General features: G+C 40.2%; 1 protein-coding gene across 4 annotated transcripts in view; it reads right to left on the bottom strand.

Annotated features, from left to right (window-relative positions):
- NCKAP1 (NCK associated protein 1) overlaps positions 1–18,668 on the bottom strand; it is a 128,876-nt gene that overhangs the window by 28,391 nt on the left and 81,817 nt on the right. For 2 of the 4 annotated variants that reach the window (XM_088476364.1, XM_088476363.1), the window contains 4 exons: positions 17,983–18,041; positions 10,789–10,934; positions 5,058–5,190; positions 2,884–2,949 (listed from right to left, as the gene is read on the bottom strand). In XM_088476364.1, the coding sequence (XP_088332490.1) occupies positions 2,884–2,949; positions 5,058–5,190; positions 10,789–10,934; positions 17,983–18,041 (404 nt within the window). The remainder of the gene's footprint in view (positions 1–2,883; positions 2,950–5,057; positions 5,191–10,788; positions 10,935–17,982; positions 18,042–18,668) is intronic. The other 2 variants (XM_088476366.1, XM_088476367.1) reach the window with 1 other exon arrangement.

Consider the following 18,668-nt stretch of genomic DNA (forward strand, 5'->3'; position numbering starts at 1 on the left):
AAAAATAGTAACCAGGTGTTACATTTTAGATTTGGAGAGTCTTGCTGCAGAAAGATTCTTTTCCACTCCTTTCCCTGTGGATGGTTGCAGAAAGGCGGCTCTCATACAGGCAATTTATGAGCTTTCCAATTCCGGATAACATTATTCCGGTTATGGTACTACAGCAAGGCCTGGGGTTCTACTCCAGTCTTTTCTTGATAGACAAACCAGACGGGTCATTTCGTCCCATTCTCAATCTCAGGGGGTTAAATGCTTCTCTCCATTTTGAGAAATTCAATATGGAGTCCATAAAAGTCAGTCATTTGTTCCATGATGGAGGAATTTCTGGCCTCCATAGATATCAAGGATGCCTACCTCCATATTCCTATATAGAGGGGTGGGTCATCAACATCTTCTGCGGTTTGCAGTGGGACATTGGCATTTTCAGTTCCAGGCTCTGACATTCGGTTTGGCCACTGCTCCCAGAGTCTTTACAACGGTTATGGCACACATGAGCTCCCTACTCAGAGTTGGAGGGGTCAATGTGTTGGCTTATCTGGACGATTTGTTGCTAAAGGCACTGTCAATAGCCATATTGCAACATCATCTTCAGATTACCTTAGGCATGCTCCAGAGATTCGGCTGGATCATCAATTTTCCCAGGTTAAAATGAATTCAATCTCAGAGGATGGTATTTTTGGGTCTTCTCTTCGACACCCAGTGTCACAGAGTGTTTCTTCTGCAGGCAAATATTCAGGATCTTCAATCCAAGATAATGACCATTTTAAAGAGGTCTCATCTCTCAGTCCTCAGGGCTATGCAGCTACTGGGAAAAATGGTGGCTTCATTCAAAGCCATTCCTATCACCAGATTTCATGCCCAACCACTGCAAAACGATTTGTTTCATTGATGGGTGAAGTCAGACCTTCGATTAAAGAGGCAGATGTTCAGATTATCTCTGCAGACCTGACAGTCACTTCTATGGTGACTACAGGATGCAAAATCTGAACAGGGGTAGCCAATTGTCAGTAATAAATTGGATCATTGTCACCAAAGATGCCAGCCTAACAGGTTGGAGGGCGGTGGTTCTAGACAGGCACTTACAGGGTCTTTGGTCCGTCTCTTACCATCAATATACTGGAATTAATGGCGATTTGGTATGCATTGGTTCAGGCTCAAAGCCATCTAAGGAGACTACTAGTTCGAATCCAAATCTGGCATTGCCACGGCAGTTGCTTATATAAACAAACAGGATGGCACATGCAGCTGGCATGCAATGAGGGAGGTTTCTCACATCCTTCATTGGGCAGAAAATGGGGTTCCAGCTATTTCGGCAATTTACATTCCAGGGGTGAACAACTGAGAGGCAGACTTATTAAGTCACCAAAGTGTGCATCCAGTGGAATGGGAATTATACCACAAGGTGTTTGCAGAAATAGTTTCCAGATGGGGATCTCCAGACATAGATCTAATGGCTTCTCGTCTCAGCAAGAAACTTCCAAGGTACGGCTCTCGGTCCCGGGATCCTCAGGCATCTCTGGTGGATGCCACGACAGCACCTTGGGTGTTCCAGTTGAGATACATCTTTTCTCCTCTGGTACTGTTACCAAAGGTAATTCAGCGGATTCGGCCGGTCATTCTGGTGGCTCCAGACTGGCTGCTCAGTCATTGAAACACAGTTCTTCGGAACATGTTGGCAGATGTTCAGCATCATCTGCCCCTGCATCCAGATTGGTTACTTTAGGGTCCATGTCATCACCCCAATTTGCTTTGCTTGGCTTTGACGGCATGGTTCTTGAATCCAATATCTTGAGGGCCAAAAGGGTTTTCAGAATCTGTTTTGAAAACCATGATATAGGCTCACAAACAAGTCACTTCCCAGATTTATCATCGGATATGGAAGATATATATTTCTTGATGTGAACAACACAAGTTCAAACCTGAAAGGTTCAGAGTGCCTCGTCTCTTGTCCTGGTTAAGGGTCTTAGATTTTCCTCTCTTAAGGGACAAATTTCGTCCTTATCGATCCTGTTTCAGAGGAAATTGGCCTCCATTCCTGAAGTTCAAACCTTCTTGCAGGGGGTTCCTCACATACAGCCTCCTTACGTCCCGCCGGTTCCTCCTTGGGACTTGAATTTTGTTTTGGAGGCATTTCAAAAGGCACTGTTTGAGCCTTTGGAATCTGTAGAATTGTGATATCTCACTTTGAAGGTTGTTTTCCTTTTGGCCATTGCCTCATCCAGAAGGGTATCTGAGTTGGCGGCTCTTTCTTGCAAATCTCCGCTTCTCATTTTTCATGGAGATAGGGTAGTGTTATGCACTAAGCCTTCCTTTCTTCTGAAGGTGGTATCGGCTTTCCACAATAACCAAGCTATTGTCCTTCCAGCTTTTCGCCAGGATTCAGTGACTAGTGAAGCTTCTTCATCAGCACTGTTGGATGTGGTACGTGGGTTACGCATTTACTTGGAGCGCACTGCGTCTTTAAGGCGTACAGATTCTCTGTTGGTTTTGATTGATGCACCAAAAAGAAGCTGGCCAGCTTCAAAAGGATCCATCGTGAGATGGGTCAGTTCTGCCATTCAGCAGGCATATTTGTTCTCAAATGGGACAGTTCTGGCCTCAATTCGGGCCCACTTGACTCGTGCTGTCGGGGCTTCATAGGCTGTATGGCATGGTGCCTCGGTTGAGCAGCTGTTCAAAACAGCTACCTGGTCATCCGTACACACTTTTACAAAATTTTACCACTTCCATACATTTGGAGCAAGGGACACCAGTGTTGGGCGGAAAATTCGAGCGGTCGGTTCCAACGCTCCCCCCTCCCCCCTTAATTGGCTTGCTTTGGTATATCCTAAAAGTAATGGCATCCCCCAGATGGATGAAAAAGGAAATTCAATTTTTACTCACCGTAAAATCTCTTCCTTGGAGTCCATCTGGGGGATGCTGGGATCCCTCCCTTGTTTGACTGGGTGACTAAGGAAATAGATAAAGGGGGGGCCATAGATATAGCTTATCTAGACTTTAGTAAGGCTTTTGACACTTTCACATCGCAGACTGTTAAATAAACTGGAAAGCATGGGATTGGATGCAAAGATAGTTGAATGGATAAGATCATGGCTGCAGGATAGGAAACAGAGTTGTAGTAAACACAGTGCAGTCTCAAGAGGGAAATGTTACCAGTGGAGTACCTAAGGGATCTGAACTTGGACCAGTGCTTTTTAATATCTTTATTTGTGACATTGCAAATGGTATTGATGGGAAACTATGCCTTTTTGCAGATGACACAAAGATATGCAACAGGATAGACACACCAGGAGGGGTAAAACAAATGATTGATAATCTAGGTAGACTAGAGGAAAGGTCAAGAATTTGGCAACTACAGTTTAATGCCAAAAAAGAGAGGAATCAGTAGTAGAAAAGTGATAATACCACTGTATAGGTCATTGGTACATCCTCTCAAATACAGTGTTCAGTTCTGGAGGCCATATCTCCAGAAGGATATTAATACATTAGAGACTGTACAAAGAAGGTCAACTAAAATGGTTCAAGGTCTACACCACAAAATGTACCAGGAAAGACTAAAAGATGATCTTAATATGTATAGTTTGGAGCAGAGAAGGGAAAGGGGGGACATGATAAAACCCTTTATATATTTGAATGTTTCTATCAAGGTAAAGGAAGGAGACATTCTTCAAAGAAAGAAGTATTAGAACAAGAGGACATGTTCTGAAACTGGAGGGTGGAAGGTTCAGGGGAAATTTGAGGTAAAAATTACTTCACAGAAAGGGTAGTGGACAAGTGGAATAGCCTCCCATCAGAGGTGGTAGAGGCTAAGACAGTAGAGCAATTTAAACATGCATGGGATAGACATAAGGATATCCTTCAGAAGTAAGGATCAATAAGGGTTGAGGTAACAATATGTTTAAAAATAGGGCAGACTAGATGGGCCAAGTGGTTCTTATCTGCCGTCAAATTATAGGTTTCTATGTTTTACCTGTTACCTGTTGGTTTCTTGTTTCTCAGCTCTTGCGTGGGTCTTTCACCGGCTTTGTTAAACATAGACTGAGGTTCTGGTCGAAGGGGAGGGGTTATATAGGGGGTGGGGGCCAGTTTTAATTAGTTAGCGCCTGACTCCACACCTCACTACAATAACCCAGAAATAATGGCATTCCCCAGATGGACTCCAAGGAAGAGATTTTATGCTGAGTAAAAATCTAATTTTTAAATGGTTCTCCAAGAAAAACATAGCTGGCACCTGAGCATCATCCACCATCAGAATAGCCTGAAGCATACATTTTAATGTTTAGAATAGCTAAAACACCCATAATAAAGCATTGCCACTTCAAGAAATCTTAGCGGTGTAGAATGTCTGTTAAATCTACACACTGAGCAACTACTAAGGCTGTAAGCTCCAATGGAGAAGAGATTTGCAGTGATTAAAATCCTCTTTACAGTGCTTCATCTGCATAACAGGGTGGCGATACATAAACTGGAATAGATATTCGCTTATATACAAAAGCGTCCTAACGGTTAGTTATCAGGACCTTGCATGCAGCCTTCCCACACCAGAAGCCCTCATGTGCCAGGGTACGAGCATAACGAGGCACGTTTTCTGCTGGACATACCCACGATTCTAAAATGTGACACCACCCACAAGCAAATTTTAATCAAAGCCGGACCATCCATTAGGCAAACTAGGCTCACGTCTGGGGTCCAGTGGGCATTCAGGGACCTAAAGATTACCCATACCTGTTTTTAGGTTTTATCTTGACAAATTAAGATGGGAAGAGGACCCAAAGCAGCACATGGGATCTTAATCTGGCTATGGCTGGTGTTGGCAATAAACCTTGCCACGTCCATGGGTTACTTATGTGGGAGATAACAGTGCCCAAATCTGCTACATAAAATTTTAGGTATCCTACCAAGTGACCCCTCTACAGATTGGGAGAAACTGATTCTCATAACACTGAAGACAAATCACCTTTTAAAAAAACTAAAAAACACATGCCCAATATTCCGGCGATAGGTCCCACTTACAAGACAGACACAAAGCAAAACAGATAAAAAAAGAAGATAATTACCTCTTCTGGGCAAAGCTCATGCGTGCAGCTCATAAAATGGGTACAAATGAGAGGGAATGAGATTGAGTATCTTGACTGGGATGGCAGCTCCAAACACTGCTGAAACATCTTCTCAAATGCTCGACTGTAAAAACTAAAATAAGGAAACGCCTCTTATTACACATAAGTAGCAAAACGTATCTTCTTCATTGAGCAAGATAGGTTACGTAGTGACAAATCGTAAGATAAATGCACAGAAAAATAAAACATTTTGTCCTGCATTAGTCTAGAAGCACAATTACTGGAATGGTCAGCGTCCTGACTGCTCTTAGATGCAGATCCTTTTATGCTGTGATTTAGGGGTTTAGTATTGTGCCCATGACACGTAACTGGCTAACCCAAAACTTACATTTAATACATTCAACTCAGCTACTTTCCCCACAAAAAGCATAAAAAGAACAGTGTATAGTGAAAATAAATGTACAAATAAAAAATGTTATGCTACAATAAATCCACAATGAAACATACACAAGTAACAAACAGAATATACCAATAACAATGGAGAATGAATAGGAAACAGTCCAGTCTCTGAGGAAATTGCATTTATGCGATGAAATGCATTAGGCTGTTGATCTTACCACTGGCTATCAGTGGCAACATCGGATTGTTGTTGTGGGCAGTCAATCTCTATTATTGGAAGGTCCACCATCGCTACTGGGAACTATAATCCCTTGTGGCTGCAGCCACAGATCTACCTACCTGGTATTGGACCTCTAACCACCTATTGTCATATATAATCTCACAATTCAGTGAACTATGGGCCTGATTCAGCAGGCAGACAGCTTTGCAATTGCGATTCTTGCTATTATGCAAATGCAGCAGGAGGTGTAGGACAACCCACGACCACGGAGGTCGCAAGCATTGAGCACCATCGCAACCATCAGTGGTTGATGTCACGATGGTGGATGGCGCCTCAGCTTACTCAGGCAGGCTGGCCTGCGAGCCCAGGACACTGCGTTGGTCAACGCAGATCCTGGGCTGGCCACTCCCGGAAAACGGAGCCGCCCTCGCCCCTTAAATGCCTCTGTCTGTCAATCAGTCAGAGGCATTCAAGGGACTGCATGCGACTACGCAGGATCCATTCTGTACACTCACAGAACGGGTCCAGCGCACGTGCAGATTCCCAATAATCGAGAATCAGCAGTGCACTGCTGAATCAGGCCCTATGTGCACTATATACTGAAGTTCCAAAAGTCATGGGATAGAAGTCTAGTATTGCGTAGGACCCCCTCTAGCCCGAAAGTGCTTCAACTCAACATGGCATTTATTCCGCAAGTGAACGGAAGATCTCTGGAAAGATGTTGACACATGCCATCCCGATAGCTTTGCACAGCTCCCCGATATTAGTAGGTGCAGGATTCTCGGGTGCAAATGGACTTCTCCACCACTTGCCATAAATGCTCGACAGTGTTCATGTCGGGCGACCGTGGTGGCCACACCATTCGTCGGAACTCTCCAGAATGCTCCTCAAACCAATTCTGGACAACTTGGGATCGATTACACTGTGCATTATCCTGCTGGAATATTCCATCATTGTGGGGGTAACATAATGTTCATGAAGGGCTGCAAATGGTCATCAAGCAGTGCAACGTATCGGTTACCGGTCAATGACGTGTTCAGGCAGACTCAATCCATGCCAGGTAAACACATCCCACACCATTATGGGACCAACCCCAGCCTGCACGGTGCCTTGTTGACAACTGAGGTCCATGGCCTCATGGGGTCTGCGCCACACCAAAACCCTAGTATCCGCCCGAAACTGGAACCGTGATTCATAAGACCACGTCACGTTACCAGTCCTCCAGGGTCCAATTAATGACGTCACAAGCCCAGGTGAGGAGTGGTGTCCGGTGTTGTAGTGTTAACAGGGGCACTCTGGTGGGACTTCTGCTCCCAAATCACATGGAAGCTAAAGAACGCTGCACTGACCTCCTGGAAATGCATCTGGTACCTCCTGAATTAAATGTGGATGTAATTTGAGCCAGTGTCACTTGTCTGTTACTACGCCCATGGTTGGCAACTGCGCTATCCACGGTGGGTGGTAATGCCTTCCATGAGGTATTCCTGGTACACACTTGACACCGTAGATCGAGGAATGTTGAACGTACGCACAACTTCGGAAATGGAATGTCCCATCCGTTGGGCGCTCACTATCATGCTCCGTTCAAACTCCAGTAACTCACGTCACCTTGCCATGAGCAGCCTAGCTAGTGGTCAAAGTGACTCAGATTACAACTGATACAGGTCTGGGAATTTCCAAGACAGCACAGAACGGTGATGCCACCTACCATTACCTTTACATACTGCTATCCTATGACTTTTGGCACATCAGTGTAACTATTATGACAACGTCCGTCCACCTTGAGGCTTCCACTTATCACCCAAAGTGATATGGACTTATTTGTTAGAAGCGCACATGGATTAAAAGACTACGCACCAACCCACTAACAGCTGTCTCTCATTTGTTTGGTGACTATTCCTACAACACTGTACACTCCATTATTACTCCAGTATGTTTTGACGTCACCGGACAGTGTTACTGTACAATTCCAAGCATAGGCTTGCAAATAATTCCCAACATTATACGGGTTCATTCCATTTTGTTTGGTCATTGGACAGCACTTTTTATATGCTCCTCTTATACTGTGATTCTGATGGTTATATTAACCAAACATATATTTTTTAATTAAACAAACACATTTTTTAATTAATTATTATTCATGGTATATCACAGCTTAGGGTGTTCATCAATGGCCTATGGATTTTTTTTTATCTTTGAGGTGGAGACACGACCAATCTAAAGTTAACTAAAGTAATGGGATTTTGTCACTGACAGAAAACATTGATGGACGATAGTCAGGTATAAGAGTCTGGCTCTATCCAATCAGCTGCTCTTTAGATAATCACATGCAGCTCTGTTTTCATTCCATACCGGTTTCTACAGGGTGTTATGGTCCCATAGTAACAAAGTTTGAAGAAAGTGTTCAGTAGACGGGAATAAAGTAGTGGCGAAATTGAACAAAACTAATTTGGCGGTTTACAAAAACACATCAATTGTCTCAGAGGTCTCAGGGATAAAAACCTAGCATTTTGGATTTATGGTCTATAAAGAAAGTTGGGACAATGGATAATGCCCTCTATTTGGTGTAGGACTGGAAGAACTTAAGAACCAAGTTCGCTGGTGAAATGTGTGCACCTTAGTTACGGAAAGAGGCTATTTCGCTGGACAGTTTTGATTAAAAAAAAAAAGTTTTATACCTCTAAAACATTTAGGATCAAAAGTGATTAAATAGTTCTGCACATAATCATTTTAAAATGATTAACTATAACATCATGAGGCTGATTTAATTACCTCGCGCCCCCCGCAAGTAAGCGTGGCTATATGCCACATTTGTAGTAGCCTTGGACTCCCCGATTTATGTTCACAGCCCCATAGGGCAGCGTACAAAAATCATTGATATTGGGCCGCAAGGGGGAGAGATAAGGTGCCGCTGCAACGTCAACTCATCCCCCTCACGGTTAATTGAATTGACCCTCCATAAATGATAAATTAAACAATGGTTCCAAAACAAACACTTTACAGTTAATGACATTATTATTATTATCATCATTTATTTATATGGTGCAGAGAGATCGAACAAAGGGACAGTACATCTGCACACATTATGTGTTTTTTTTTTTTTTTTATAGCAACATGTAATCAGTGTATATAATTTGTATTCATATTGGGGGTGCTGCCATCTGACAATTGTTGATATTTACTAAGTTGCTTGGAGAGGAAAAAGAGGAATTTGTCTTAATGTATGGCGCACACAGGATTGTTTATTAACATAAAAAGAACAAATCTTTATTAGGTATACATTAAAAAGGTTGGTGCAAATAGCACCAATTCAGCGAAATATTGATTAAAAAAGTGATACAAAGTGAAAATGTGATAAGTGTCTTTATATGTTTTTGTTTTTTTAATAAAAATAAATAAATCCCCGCCGTGTGTCTCAATTTGTTAATCTACTATTGTTCTGTTATGCAATTAAATTGAGCAATAATATGGTCACAATATTAGTGGATGGAACTACTAAATGGAGAAAAAGTAGACCTCAGAGAATGCTAATAAACCTGCAATGTTCATATGAATCAAGAGATATATAAACATACCAGTATGAGAATCTCTTTGAATGAAGGGGGCACTCTTCTACTCAATAGTATCACACGTATTGATACAGTTTCAATATATAGGGCCAAATGTAATAGGGTGAGAGTGAGAGTTTCTGACACTTTTTAAACTTTGCTAATGTAATAGAGTCCAAAAACAAAGTAACAGAGCGAACTTGCATGTTTTTTTAGATTTAAAAAACATTCACGATTTAAAATCTCATTCAGATGTTTTCCCATTTTGAAGATAAAACTAAACCAATGTGAGAGTTTACTGCTAAACTCTCACATTTTCTAAACTCTCACCCTATTACATTTGGCCCATAGTCTCTTAAATATTTATATTAATGTGGTTCACCATAACTGGTCCTTAAGTCGCCCTTTGTATATCACAAATACACCTGGTCTATCTCATGCTTTATCATTATAATAATGGTTCGTTGAATCCATACTTCACACCAAAAAATATATATGTCAACCCACCATTGGATTAATACACAATCACCTTATAGTAGTAATAGTATGCTTATGGTTGATGGTGCCATTCATTAATGAGATATCGATTTCCCATTAATGAATGGCGCCACATGTGATACTATTGAGTAGAAGAGTGCCCCCTTCATTCAAGGAGATTCTCATACTGGTATGTTTATATATCTCTTGAAACCTATGAACATTGTAGGTTTATTAGCATTCTCTGAGGTCCTCTTTTTCTCCATTTAGTAGTTCCATCCACTAATATTTTGACCATATTATTGCTCAATTTAATTGCATATCAGAACAATAGTAGATTAACAAATTGAGACACACGGCGGGGATTTATTTATTTTTATTAAAAAAACAAAAACATATAAAGACACTTATCACATTTTCACTTTGTATCACTTTTTTAAATCGATATTTCGCTTAATTGGTGCTATTTGCACCAACCTTTTTAACGTATACCTAATAAAGATTTGTTCTTTTTATGTGTCAATAAACAATCCTATGTGCGCCATACATTAAAACAAATTCCTCTTTTTCCTCTCCAAGCAACTTTTTATATGGCGCCACAAGGGTTCTGCAGCGCCTTACACAGTACATAAACAAATAGGTTGACCAGTCGCTTACAGTACAATACAATACAGGACCAGGACATGGATAATATATAATGCTACATTTGAGAACGTAACACCCAGATAAGCAACAGAGCATAAGCAACCAAGTGTTAGGTGCCCTAGTGGGGAGTAAGAAGTAGATGAAATTAGAGAACGGAGAAGCACAAGAGGGCCCTGCTCCTAACAGCTTACAATCTGAAACCACTTATGGAGTGGACAGCACAAGGGAGGGGAGTACAAGAAAAAATGGCCGCATCAGTTGCTAATGTAGAGAAAAGATTCTCACTGCTCAGTAAGTGCCTGCACCTGCTCTACTACAACACCACAAGTATTAACAAGCTCTTGCACTTTATGAAGACCAGGACATTAAGCTAGGAAGACCACTAGTGAATCCATGTAACAAGAAATGTAGGACCTTTATACTTCTAATAATAGAATCTTACCAAAATATGGAGAGATCAGATGTTTCCACCAGCATTTCAACTAAGGAATCCACCATTTTTGTATGAAATATTATTGTATTCATCATCTTCCCGAGCTCCCGGTGATCTGCAAGACTTAACGATGCTTTGGAAACACTGGTATAAGCCTAGGAAAAGAAAAGGTCTTCTATATCAACACATGTATGTGTATATTGTGTTCCAGATTAACAACTAGAGATGGTATCAGCATGGCACGTGATCCCGTCCTAATCACTTTTGGACATTGCAGGAGGCAATACGCTATATCAATTTCCTTTACATTGATGCCAACTACAAAAGAGACACTGGTAAAATGCCAGCACCTGCTCCACTCAGATGAATATCCAGACAAGCCAGACCTTAAATCTACCAGAAGGTGCACACTAGTAAGGGAACAACACAGTTTTTAAGATCATAGTTTCAATCTATCCTCCGTGTGCTACAAGTGGCTCGGTAATGCCGAGCGTCTTTTCGTGCAACTTTTTACCTTCAAATGCGTCTTATTGGCACAGCGATGTCAACAGGACGCACGAGCAGCTTCTGCTAATTAAAATGACATGTACTGGTATTCCAGTCGCACAGGATATATGTCTCCAAAATATGGAGACAATAGATAACCCCTTTTAATGAATAATATTATCAAGGGGGTGTTACCATAGACACATTATTGAGGTTACAACAACAAGAAGAAGAGCAAATTAAATGTCATAGGATGGTGCACTAGATTAATATATTAAAATATAACTTTTATTAAATAAATAGTAGAATACTGTTATCCTCAGATTATAACACACAAAAAAGAAATAGCGAAAATAAGTTAAAAACAGATAGACGGTGTCAAAAAGAATAGAAAACATGTGATTTAAGATGTAGTTCTAAAAAGAACTTCAAAAGCAGCGCTCCTACATAGTCATACAATATTTGGTATTGTTAATGATATTCGTGGTGTATATTCTGTTTAATATATGGATATATGGTTCCCACACTTCCAAACACCACCATACAAGTATAATAGTCTCTGCTGTTAGTGTTTACTCAGTGTACAATACTCTGGCAATTAATATACTTCACGTATGTTAGAGAGCTCTGTCCGTCTGACATTATCCCATATGATCATTCATAGGGTTACTGTAGAGAAATCATATTATGTCCCTGACACACATCATTAGTCACATCTGTTATTATACAGTTGAATAGTATTCGGTATCCCCACAGTAGTTTTTTGGAGACACTTGTACTATTAAAGTCACTTAAATATTTTATGTACTATTGGTATTCTTAATATACATATTATACACAGATGATCCTTATATCAAAGTGGATATAGGGCCTGATTCAGAGCCGGACGCAATTAGCGCTCGCTCGTCCAGAAAATAGGGGTGGCTATTCAAATGAACCGTTCGCTCTTTGCGGTCTGTTCATGCCTCTAGGTCTGAACGAGCGAACAAAACTTGCGGTCGTTTTTTTGAAAAATATGCCCCCTGGCCGCTCGCATCCTACGTCATGTCCGCTATTTATTAGATTAATCGAGTACATCGACCAGCGTATGAACTGCTCGCTATTCTTGTGGTTGATTTTTGCTACCACAAACTTGCGAGCAGTTCTGACTATAAAATAACCCAGTGACGTGGTCAATGACGCTCCTGTATTAATTATGCACACCCATAAAACGCCCGTTTTGACCTTTAGGCACGCCTGCGTTCTGATCTCCACTCCCCGTTTTCAAGCACCTTCCCCTGTTACCACCCACATACGCCTCCTCCTGTCACTCAAATTATCAGGCATTCGCTATTTTGCGAGCACATGAAGTTCGACTGCACTGACTGGTTCGCGCATGCGTATAACGATCCGTACGCACGCGCAGTTGGGCAAACATCGCTTGGAGCGAACGAGAGGCCGCTTACGAGCGGCTCTGAATCAGGCCCATAGTCATATAGAGTACATATGATAAATTCTCTCATATCCCTCTGTTATATATTCATTCGTGTGTTTAACTGGCCAGAGTGCTCCTGGGAGCAATATGTAGATAAGTAAGCTGTTTGGTGTCACATGCACCACCAATGTTTTAACTGTATTACTCTCACATATAGTGTAACGCACCACTCAGAGTGGAACTGGTTAACACTATCGTGAGGAATCTGTCCACTTTCGTAAATACACAATTAATTTTAGCAGCAGTATTTAACATAACATATTAACATAACAAATGAATGGTAGGCAGCGCATAACCAACGCGGCGTTTCGCTATAGAGCTTTACCTTGATAAAGGTCTATAGCGAAACGCTGCGTTGGTAATGCGGAGCTGCCTACCATTCATTTGTTATGTTAATATGTTGTTAACATTGGTTGTGCATGTGACTAATGATGTGTGTCAGGGACATAATATGATTTCTCTACAGTAACCCTATGAATGATCATATGGGATAATGTCAGACGGGCAGAGCTCTCTAACATACGTGAAATATATTAATTGCCAGAGTATTGTACACTGAGTAAACACTAACAGCAGAGACTATTATTCTTGTATGGTGGGGTTTGGAAGTGTGGGAACACTATATCCATATATTAAACAGAATATACACCACGAATATCATTAACAATACCAAATATTGTATGACTATGTAGGAGCGCTGCTTTTGAAGTTCTTTTTAGAACTACATCTTAAATCACATGTTTTCTATTCTTTTTGACACCGTCTATCTGTTTTTAACTTATTTTCGCTATTTCTTTTTTGTGTTATAATCTGAGGATAACAGTATTTTACTATTTATTTAATAAAAGTTATATTTTAATATATTAATCTAGTGCACCATCCTATGACATTTCATTTGCTCTTCTTGTTGTTGTAATTAAAATGATATGCGGCGTGCCTATATCCTGTGTGCAACTGTATCTGCAAGTGAAACGCTTACATCCTTAGTACTGCCTTGGGGGCACCAAGACTGTTGTGATTCTAACTCAGTGTTTCCCATGAAACTTTTACACAGAAGCAGCTTGATGTGGGTCACATATGCTGTAACACCTACTGCAAGTCTTTTTTGGTCTTCCCTTTTTACAACTAATGGATCCACCTAGCCGTGTAGGGTGAAAAAATCACAGCTGGCCCTCAAAAAAGGATGGGAGAAAATGATATAAAATATGACAGACCAAATATTATATACTTTGTCATTTAATGAGGATTATGTTCACGGTAGCGATCACCTGGCGTGGGTTGAGAAAATATTTTAAATCGACCTCCGACACTGCCAAAGATCAAATCACAAGTATAATTGTATTAATACATCATCATGTAACCAGAAAACATATATGTGCTTTATTCAGTATAGAGAGAGATATCCTGGTCTACGTAACATAAAGGAATGATTTATGAAACTTAGAAGGTTCCCATCTATGAGAAATTAGCTATAGACACCCACGCAATTTTGGCAAAAAAAAAATCTAAAAATATTATACATGTAACCCACAACCGGGGCTACCCAACCTGCATCTATAGCCCGGGCTCTCCAGTTTTCCTAGCACCTATCAGTACTGTACAAAACCTACTAAAACCCTGAGATTTGAACCCAACCTGCTTCCACTTCTCGGGCCCCTACAGATTTCAATGCACCTGCCAACAGTACTGTACCAAACCTACTAAAACCCTAAGATTTAAATTCTGGAGGATTAAAGTGCCATTGTTTAAAGGCTAAAGCTTAGATTTGGCCTTTTTTATTAAAAAAAACAAAAAACAAAAAAACGCAGCTTAAAAAGACATTTGGCAGACACTTCTGATGAAAATTCCTCGCCTTTAAGTTGCTCTGTATTTCATTTTGGGCAGCTATGAATCTGTTAAAAACGCTCTCTGCGGATTTCCATGACTCAATCAGAGTGGGATGCTAGGGTTTGTCAGCACATCTTTTGAAGCAAGGTTTCGCCATTATCTCAAAACAAAGACTAAATGCTCAGATAGCCTGACTTTAAAGTGGTTTCATTTTTTTTTTTTTCCCCCCTCTCCTTGAAAGACGACTGAGAAAAGGCCGGCTTGTTTTTGTTGAAACTATTATGCGTTTTGATGCACAGCCTCCTCGCTTCCAGGCCAAAAATAATACGGGCGGAAGCCATTCTGCAATCATCAAAGCGTTCTCAGGTCAGAGAAGACAAAGTGCTATTCAGCTACTGTTGCACAGATGTTAGTGCAATTCTTACGTTCAGTCTCCGGCCAACCAGTCTCTGCTTCCAAACCCGACAATCATTTTAATGTCTTACTTGTAAAACAATGCGCGACATTGTGGATGAAGAAAAAAAAAAGAAAAAAGGTGACTCTTCATTCCAATTTAACTTGGGACAACTGAGGCCCATAATTCACTTTCATTATCTGTAAAATATTTTCTTAAGAAGATTTAGAGGAATGGGGGTAGTGGGAGGGAAACGTCCCTCGGTTACTATGTGGCAATTCTCTCTTTGGCAAGGCTTGTGCTTTTCTTGGAAGGGCTCTGTTGGAACTAATGAAAACAGTGGTCGATAGGGGAAACCAGATATCCCCCAATTCCAGCGATGTTATCTCTAAGCATTTTTCTGCATTCATACAAAACCAACATACTGTCTACACAGTGCAGGTGCTTCGTGATAAGAAGGCTACACGGGCTGTACCTATGCCCATAGACCAGGGCCGTAGCTAGGGTAGTGCGACCGGTGCCATCGCACAGGGCGCTGTTTGGGCCTGTCAAATTTCTGTTTATTATCATTTTTGCTTGTAGCTTCCTCTTATTTCATCCCCAGCATCTCCTGGCCTCTCCCATCTCTTCCCTGGCCCTTTCCCATGAAGCCATGACCCTTTTTGAGTGCATTATTGAAAAATGAAGGGGGCGCCAATGCTCTTTCTGGCACAGAGCACCAAAAAGTCTAGTTACGGCTCTGCGGCATAAACAGAGCTATATAATGACGTCAGAAGATATACACAGGTGCCGTCTCTGTCAGAAAGGCATATAGCATCCATCCCATTAACCGTCTGATACCCCCACCCCCTTTAAATGGCTACTGGGACTTTTTTATGCACAGTTAAGGATCAAGTGCATCTAAAACGGCCATGTGCAGTGTGTACTATAAAGAATATACTTACACTATTGCTTAGTTGCTAGATTATGTGACTTCCTTTTATAAGTGTACATTGGAAGAGAGAGCATAAATTACCTACAAAACACAGTTACTGAGTACGTCATTTCACTGACCAGTTTGGTGCAGCCCAGTGTAACACCAAAGGGATGCAAATTACTGTTTTTTGTTTTGTTTTTTTTAATACTAGTTGCAAAAGTACCAGTCAGTCATAATTACTTTCCACATGACCACAAATAAAACTGCAATTTTCACTATGTGAACACTTAAGCTGCATATACACACACAACGATTTAGTAAATGAACGATTTTAGTAAACGATTTTCGTTAATTTTTCCTTGAAAAATGAATAGTTTACTAAAATCATTAATTTACTAAATGTCATGAACGATATTTTTGAACTACAAACGATTTTTGCATATTCCCTTACTGAAAATCGTTGAGTTGGTCAGTGTGACTGAACTACAAACGTGAACGATAATCGTTCATCGTTTTAACTGAGAAAGTGAACGATTTTTTTCAACGATTAACGATATCGTTATCGATAATCGTTCAAAATATCGTTGTCTGTATGAAGCTTTAGTGCTTACAAACAAAGGTTACATTTAGCCAAGATTTTGAATTAAAGCCCCCCCGCACCCCACTAAAATAACAAACCCATTGTAACTTACTGCTCAATTGAAGAGGAAAAAAAACTGGCCAAATAAAATCCATTAAGAAGTAGAAATTCAGATGGCACCTTATAAACGATTTATGGGCTAGTGGTCTCCGTGCTGCCACAAATCATTCAGTGCCGGCTGAGGAGGGCAATTTATAGAGACACCGCGGAACAGTTCCCTGCCATTCGGCTTGTAACACGGATGAACAATTCCCTTTTTCAGATAAACATTAATCTGACTTCTACATTACCTAGAGATTAGACAGTAAACATGTCCCACAGACTCAAGCTAAACCTGTTCCACAAACGCAATGCAACAAAAACGTCCAATTTTCCAGGAAACCATTAACATTTGTATAGAAAATCGATCGCTAGGGTTTCAATTGAGTTTTTATTTTTAGATTTAAATGTATCCTCACTTATAAATGTTGTTTGCTCTTCATGAGGCAAATAAACTATTCTATCATTTACAAAATAAATAAATTAATTTTTAGGATGAATGTCCCACACAGCGAAGCTTGACGGGTCTGTACATCCCAATTAATTACCTCTAAACTATTAATTTTTATTTATTTTTTTGTGATATAAAGACAACTAAACCTAAAATACCAATTGCTATATATACACAAAGAGCTACAGATTATAATACACAAAATATATGTTTCAAGAGATCATCAACACTAAAAAGATATCAGATGGGTTTTCAGCTAGGTGGAGGAATATTGCCAAATACATAATCCTCATTCCATCCATCGGTACCAAAGGAAGCAGATACTACACTTGCTGTTGGTGCAGAGAAGAGGGTTATTGTGGGTATTTTTGCATAAACCTGAAGAACATGAAATTATTTTTCAGACTATATAATAACAGTGTTCTCCCCAGAAAATGTTGCCGGCCGTGTGGCATTAAGTAGTAGCCGGGTGGGGGAACTGTAATCTGGCTGTACACAGATATCAGTTTTAAAGACTCTTGCAGATATTTTGCACTTACTGGCTGGATATAGAATAGTTCCCAGCAATTGATCTTGCGGGGAGAACACTGAATAAAAAGGATTCACCAGCATGTTGAGAATCTGTAGATTTTAAAATTTGTCACTGAACGTAAAGATTTTTTAAACGATTTTTTAAACGATTTAAATTTTCTACTCCTGAAAACAGGACATTTATTGTATGAAACAAACAAATCTCAATTCAAAACACAACAACTATATAAAAATGTTTTGTATTCAGATCAATAAAATAAAATAAAAAAAAATAACAAAAAGTACTTTAAGCAGCAAAAGGAAAATAGTTTGTATCTATCGGTTTTCTCTGTACACAGTACCATCACAATATAGGCAAAGCATCTGCAATACCGGGCATCAAATCAAAAAGAATAAACCTTCTAGAATGGTTTGCTTGTGATCGAATACATTTTAAAAAATATACCTGTAATCTAAACCAATCCAATCTCATTCCTCTGAAGTCAAACACCTCTCCATCTTCAACTAGGTAAGGAAAAAAAAAAAAGCACAGATTATATTAAAATATATTATAATGCACTATGTACATCCTAGGAACTAGCACTCATCTTCACAAATTACACACGTTTACATAATCTGCAAACATGGGGAGTAGAAAAAAAAACAAACACATTGAAAAAACAATTGGGAAAAAACAATTTAAATTTGAAATCTTTATGCACACAAAAATAACTGAATGGACTTCATTTAAAAGCTATATACCATAATACACATCCACAAATCAGCAGAATAACACAAAGTTGCTTTAAGGCGTTGAAAAATTATTTTTGACGTACATTTCGACACGTTGTTGGCCAGCTTTCTCCATTGCGGAAATAATGTATGCATATGCTGGATTGTGTGCCTGGTTCATACACATCTGGCTGTAAACAAGCTTACATTATAGAGATCGCCATTTTTCTGGCTGAACCATTAGTCAACGCATCACATCAATACAATCTAAAGGCCCCCATACACAGTGCGTTAAAGCAGCCGATCCGACTGATTGGTACGATTTGGCTGTTATATCGCACTGTGTATGGGCCTGATATCAGACTGAGTGCGCACCCGTGGGGTCGTACATCGCATTATCAGGGGATGCGATGTGCGATC

Source organism: Taudactylus pleione, unplaced genomic scaffold (genome assembly GCF_031769625.1).
Source record: "Taudactylus pleione unplaced genomic scaffold, aTauple2 ptg000188l, whole genome shotgun sequence".
In the NCBI taxonomy this organism is placed as follows: Eukaryota; Metazoa; Chordata; class Amphibia; order Anura; family Myobatrachidae; genus Taudactylus; species Taudactylus pleione.